Below are 6,764 nucleotides of genomic sequence, written 5' to 3' on the forward strand. Positions count from 1 at the left end.
AAGTGTGAGCTTGGGAAAATTACATAAATTGTCTGTGCTTGTTTCTTAAAAAACCAGGACAGTAATAGTACCCACCACACTGCATTGATATAAGGAATAAATGAGTTAATACACAGTGTGGCAGCCAGTGATACAATAGTCGCCTAACCAATATCCATTCTCCCTCCCTTTCTTACCAAGAAAACCCCCAAATTTTGTTCTAGGTGGCAGTAGGTTTAGCCAACACAAACCTACTGCCACCTTGGTTTGCTAGGTTCCCTTGCAGTTCGGGCTACTCGTGTGGCACAGTTCTGGCCAATGCAATATAAGCAGAAGTGTACTGGCTGACACTCCCAGAAAAGCTATTTTCCTGAAAAAAAGACCAGACCACCTGTCATGAGCCCTTTTCTCTTTCCCCTTCCCCCATCCTTCCTGGAACCAGGACCCAACACCTGCAGTAGAGTAGCCCTCTTGAGTACATTAGGAAAAGAGCCTCCAGCCGCGAATGATGTTGCAGAAACATGGGAGGAGGGTGAGACATGATGACAGTATGAAGCTGCTTCTTTCCTGACTTCATAGCACATGAGATAAAAGCCAACCCTCTGTGTTAAGTCTCTGCTACGTCATTTACCTTATTACATGCAGCCAAGCACATTTTCTAATACACTTGTAAAGCAGTTTGGGTGCCCGGGATCATAGTTTTTCAACAAATTTATTATCATTATTATTATTTTCCCAGCCTTTTGGTTCCTACCCAGGTGGCTAATAAATATTCCCCCCATTCTCTTGCAATTGTGCCCCAATTTTCCATTTTGAAATCAATCCTCTCCCTATTCTCAACCCTGTGGTTTGCATGAGATTGACCCCACTCCACCCCCACACTCCAAGTGTGGGCCCTGATGGGTTTATGCCAATTAGCATGAGCCTACTCCCAAAGCAACAGTGACTGTCTAGGGATGGGCACATAACTTAGGCCTAAGGCAGTTAGCACATCCTCTTCTGGCAAAAGGGAACATTCCCGTGAGCTCCTTGTAGCTAAAGACAGGCAACACCAGTGAATCTCAGGGCTCCTGGAGAGAGCGCTGGGGCGCAAACTCACTCTTCCCCCAAATGTGGTGCTCTGAGCAAGGTGTTACCATGAAGAGAGCCAGTCTAGGGGGTGCAACTGATACATGGAGAAAGGCAGACCAAGAGAAAGGCAGGCAAACGCAGCTTCAGCCCTCCATTGTAAACCTCTGGATACAATTTTACCTTTGGAATTTTCCAGTCAGATTCATTTGAGACTGGTTTTGCTAACTTGGTTTGGGATGAATCTTCTGTCACTTGCAACCACAAATTTCTTCTGATACTGTTGGATGAAAAAAAAAGAGAGAGAGAAGAATTTAACACAAAGATTACATACCTTGAGGGGAACTTTCCAAATCCTGCTCTAGTGTATCTATTTAATCAAATCTATAGTCAAATACACCCTAAATTCATACCCAAATCACCGCTCTAAAAGAAAAGAACAGCAATAAAATGTACAATTTGCAATTGTGTAAATTCATTCAAATTTCTTTTTTTTAAAAAAATTAAACCACCTAGTTTCTGGGTTTTTTTTTTTTGTAAATATTTTCAGGAGAACTCTTTCAAGAATAGATGTGCATCTGGATTTTAGAATAAATGTTGGACCCACAGTCAGACACTGGGAACCGATGACTAATACTGAAGTAATATTCAGATAGTTGTCATGGCAGCCTGCTCAATCTGCACAAAATAGAATCCACTTCATTTTCACAAGATTTAGCAGAGGAAAGCTACTAGTCTTCAGACAGCTTCTGAGTTAACCTACTAATTAGTTTCAGTTTTATTATTACATATAGCCTTAAGACTATACCCTAATTGTATCCCCCAAATCACTAATAAAAATACACTATATGATTTTTGTTTAACACCTGCACCACTCTTGAAATCTTCCCCTCAAGCTTAGAGGCAAGTCCCATTGTGTGCACAGTTGAATCCACTTGAAAATCTAAAGAGGACATTGAGTGTTGGCGAAGTAGAGAGAGTAGCCAATTTCATTTCTGTCACCAATTACCACTGGCTAGACACTGCTATCAGACGTTTTCTTTTAAGTGGGGTCCTGTAGGAGTGAGGAGTGGCTAAATTGTTCCGTACTCATTTAAAGTCCCAGAAGAGTGACTTTAAAAACTAGAGGCATCTCAAGATAGAGAAATAAGGGAGGGGGAGACAAAGTATTTTGAACTCATCTCTTTTCTCCATGCAATGGCTGTCTCTAGCAAATCTAAGCTCATTGAATGTGTTGGGGGGATTTGGGGGATTAAAGATAGGCAGATTTCTGCATATCACCATGCCCCCCTCCCCTCTGCCTTCTCCACTTTTGGGTTTCTTTTTTAAGAGAGAGGAGACAGGGTCTAATTAAAATCCAATAACATCCTAAGTTAGGAAAACTACATAAAACCATTATCAGCCATTAACTTCTTGTAACAAATTACTCCTTTGGGTTAATTAATGTTCTTCAAACTCCTTGAGATGAGGCCATACCATATATTTCTTTGTAAAACTCCTACACTGCCCAACACTGTGCTTCTAGACATATTAGAGACACGTGATAATAAACCTTAATCAGGGGACTGGAAGACTGGGCAGTACCTCTGTAGCTGGTGAGCAGATTAAACACAATGTCAAAATAGTATGTGTGTGACATGCCATGGCGTTGCCTCCAACTCATGCAGGAGCAGGTGGAAGGCTGGGTTTTGACGGGAAAGTAGACAATTCATCTAGGGCAGGATTTTTCAACCATGGCACTATGGACATTTGGGACCAGGTAAGTCTCTGTGGTAGGTGCTGTACTGTGCAATGCAGGATGTTTTACTGCATCCCTGGTCTCTACCCTGTAGAAGCCAGTAGTACCCCAACCCCTGCCCCAGTCATGGCAACAAAAAACTGTCTGCAGACATTCCAACAGGTCCCAAGATTTTGTCCCCCAGGGGATATTTTGGGTTATCATGACTAAAGGAGGTGTGCTGTGGGTATCTGGTGAGTAGAAGCTAGGGATGCTGTGAAAAAACATTCTACAATACATAGGTTAGTTCCCCACAACCAAGAATTACCTAGTCCCAAATGTCAATAAGGCTGTGGATCTATAGGAAAAGCCCAGATCTAGGTATATGAAGGCACAGATGTAGGAAGGTGGACAGGTGTGAGGGGTACTTGTAGAAGCTCTCTTCTGACTGCTTCCATTTTTTCACTGAAATGGGAAGCAAGTTCATCAGCTGCAAGATTGGGGAAGGAGGTACAGGAAGTTTAGGGAGCCAAGACACAACACTGCCCTTTAGAAAAGGTGGACAATGAATGGGCAGGGGAAGTGGACATGTTTCTGGGCTGCATCAAGGGCTCACTTGAGGTAAGTAGTCAAGAACTGACTATGAAACCCATAGGCCTGAATGTGTGTTCTTCCTGGGGCCACATTCAGGGGTGGAATAGGGAGAAAGTTGAATTTAGCAGACTGTGGTCTTGCCACAAGCAACAAAAAGGCATATGGGTGATAAAAATGATCACAGGACTGGAGCAGAGTAAGAAGACAGAGGGATTCAAGCAACAAATATCCATTCCAACAGATTAGTTTCAAATGTTTTGAACATGATGAACTGCAAAAGGGGAAAAATAAGGTGAGCTCTATCATACAAGATAATGACTCACTTTGTTTAGCAAATACTTGAGTACTCACTGAAATACATAGAACAATTGTTTCTAAGTGAAACCAGGTCACCTGCACTTCCTAAATCAGCTCAGTGTTTGGGACTGCAGTCTCTCTGGTGGAGTTACCCTCCACCAGTGAAGCCAAACACTGGGGAAGCCACACTGCACACATGAGAAATCAGAGGACTCAAAAAACCTTGAAGTGACTTGTAGTCTTTACTGACCAGTTTGTGTATTTGTCTCACAGTTGTTGAGGTGCTTATGGGCATACCTGGGGGTGACAGGCCTCACAAATCCAACTGAACAGACTGAAGTGGCAGGCCCAACTGTGGCCATCTCGGGCACTATCCAAGACTCTGGTGGTTCCAAGGGAAATTCATCAACAGTTGTTTCCGTAGGTTCTTGGTTCCTGCTTTGGGGGATTTCATTTAGAAACCACAAAAGATTAAAAAGTACCCATTTCCTCACTGGCATGCATACAAAAATAGTACAAGAGACCATGGCACTCTTATGGGAAAAAACATGTAGTCTTTGTGCACATGGGCCTCCTAAAATCACTTAGGTGTCAGAAGACTGAGCATGAGCCCAGCCCTGCCACTCACCAGCAGAATGGTATCAGGCAAGGCACTCAATATCTTTGGCTTCAACTTCCTCGGCTGAAAAAGAGATAGCAATATTTGCTGTGGTTACCTCATAGGAATGTATGTGAAAGTGCTTTGTAAACCATATTGCACTTCATTAATTATAGAGACTGTAACTACACCTCAAGGGCAGCAGGGAGTGGAACAAAAGTCTCCCTCCTTGTCAAAATGGAGAAAAGCAAGAAGAGTTTTTCACTAAAGGCAGAACCCCGTGTTGCATGCAGCGGAGGCACAGGAGCTTCAGTTCTACATGGAGTAAACATGTGGGAACTAGACCAAAGCTTGCACTTGGTGAATGTACCCTTATTAGCCAGGGCAGACAGAAAGCTGGAGGGAGAGCAAAGCATTCCCTAGAGACACAAACCAAAAACACAGTATAATTTTAGGCCCAATTTTTGGCAGGCTTGAACTTGGAGCAGTTTGTAAACAGGTGGGATATACTTATGACTGAGCATCCGGGACTCATGATGACTGACTCTTACTACCTCCATTCTCTCACCTGAAAGTTGGGGTAACATTTAGATCCAGAGGGGAAAGTGGGGGTGTCTAGTCCAACCCATGCATTCCATCAAGGAGGATACTGAGGCTTGGGAGGTGAACTGACTAGTTCAAGAGTACACAGCTAGTGAGTAGCCAAGGGAGGACTAGAACCCAAATTATGCCCCTCAGATTAGTGCACCTTCACACACCTGTTTCTTTCACAGAGATAGCTGAAGGGATTGCTTTCATACATAAGTATGAAAGTATTCTTAGCAGAAAGTATTCTGCTAGCTTCAGAGGAAGAAGCCAGGGAAAAGGACAGCGGCAGCCTTCAACCATGTCCCACTCAGCGCTTAAAAGATGCCCTCCCAACGGTTTTAAGTGGTTCTCAAGCCTGATATGATGGTGACAAAGATCAGTCCAGAGGCACAGGGGCGGAGAGGCGGGTCAGGGGGATGTGAATAAATAAATGGCACTGACAATGAAAACCAAGAAGGAAATCGTACAGGTACTCTTTGTAATGGAGGGCCCCAGCACCTTAAGGGACCACAGTTCTGGAAGCACAGCACCAGGTTCATGGGTTTAGTGCTCTGAGGTCACCGTTTTTGGAATTCTTAATAGCTTACGAACAAAAGGCCTAGCACTTTTTCTTTTGCATTGTGTCCCTCAAATTTTGTGTCTGCTCCTGCTTCACACACACCCCCATCCATAAAGGGGATGACTTGTCTACACCACCACCCCAACCCTACCCCACTCGAGATCAAAGAAAAGTCCTGCAGTGTTAGACCCTCTCTGGAGAAGGCCGTGGAAAAGGTCAGGGGGGCCTACAGTCTGGGCCAAGAGGCCGACTCACCAAGCGGCCTTTTTCAACCCTGGCAAAATAAATGCCGATATAAAGTGACCGCCACCTCCTCAGCCCACCTCGGACCCCACGCTGCCTGAATCTTTGGCTCCCAATAGGGTTCCTGTCCGCCCTCCAAACCTCCCGAAGCGGCTCAGTGTGCCCGTTGGGAAAATGGGGAAAGTGCGGACCCCTCACCAGCTGAGGGAAGCTGCCGGAAGGGTCTGTGCCCCGGCCAAGGTCCGCTTCCGCCCGCCAGGACAGCCTCGCCAACGCCCCGGCCGAGGGAAAGTTTGGGGATGGATGATTAGCTGGGCAGCGTTCTCCGCCGCTGGGAAACCTGGTCGACCGGAAAGCAAATTCGGCGCGGGGAGAATCCGAAACATTGGAGGTGGGGCCGAATCTTGGGAGCAGGGCGGAGCCACGGCGGGGGCGGGGCTACGACGGGTAGGCAGACGCTGTCGCTGAGCCGAGACTATGACTTCATGAATGAGAGGGCTGCCGCCAGCGGAGGTTCCATAGTGTAGTGGTTATCACGTCTGCTTTACACGCAGAAGGTCCTGGGTTCGAGCCCCAGTGGAACCACAGCGAGGAAGCTTTTTCTTCGCCTTCTTTTTCAATATCTGTTGAGGGGTCCGGGGAAAAAGTTGAAAAGCAAAAACGAGGTGCTTTCTTTTCCTCTCCCTAAAAAAATTTTATTTTATTATTATTATTTTTAATGCTTTTATCACAGAAGCGTCATGACAGATACCCAGCTTCTCCCATCCCGGCAGCCATCGCCCCACCTGAAAAGCAGCAGAGGTGGCGGCCTGACAGTGTCGCAGTCTGAAGGGCATCCCCAGCCTGCTGGGGCCTACCCCCACCTTTCCTCGAATGCTCCAGGGTGGCCTCGGAAAACTGGGCGCTGGAGGGAAGCAAGACCACCCGAAAGCCAGGACAGGCCCCAAAGCTTTCCAAATAAAATGTTGGCAATACCACAGTTCTTTGAAGTTCAAATACTAAAGGTTTATTACTTATTACTATTAAAGGTTTCATTTTTCATTAAACTTTAAAATACAGAACGGCAAAATAGTCTTTTTCTTATTAAAAAAAAAACTGAAATAAAATACTCCTTTTTACTC

At 45.3% G+C, this 6,764-nt stretch overlaps 1 protein-coding gene and 1 non-coding gene across 2 annotated transcripts in view; one reads left to right on the forward strand and one right to left on the reverse strand.

Moving 5' to 3' along the window:
- Nucleotides 1-4,012: 4,012 nt before the first annotated feature.
- Nucleotides 4,013-6,764, reverse strand: part of CDKL5 (cyclin dependent kinase like 5) — a 191,344-nt gene continuing 188,592 nt past the window's right edge. The window contains exons 19-20 of the mRNA XM_053655834.1: nt 4,284-4,337; nt 4,013-4,093 (exon numbers count right to left, since the gene is read on the reverse strand). Of these exons, the coding sequence (XP_053511809.1) occupies nt 4,297-4,337 (41 nt within the window). The 3' untranslated portion in view covers nt 4,013-4,093; nt 4,284-4,296. The remainder of the gene's footprint in view (nt 4,094-4,283; nt 4,338-6,764) is intronic.
- TRNAV-UAC (transfer RNA valine (anticodon UAC)) lies at nt 6,156-6,228 on the forward strand. Its single transcript has one exon. It is a non-coding gene; the product is annotated as a tRNA-Val (tRNA).

Source organism: Artibeus jamaicensis, unplaced genomic scaffold (genome assembly GCF_021234435.1).
Source record: "Artibeus jamaicensis isolate MK-2021 breed Jamaican fruit bat unplaced genomic scaffold, CSHL_Jam_final scaffold_1283, whole genome shotgun sequence".
Taxonomy (NCBI): domain Eukaryota; kingdom Metazoa; phylum Chordata; class Mammalia; order Chiroptera; family Phyllostomidae; genus Artibeus; species Artibeus jamaicensis.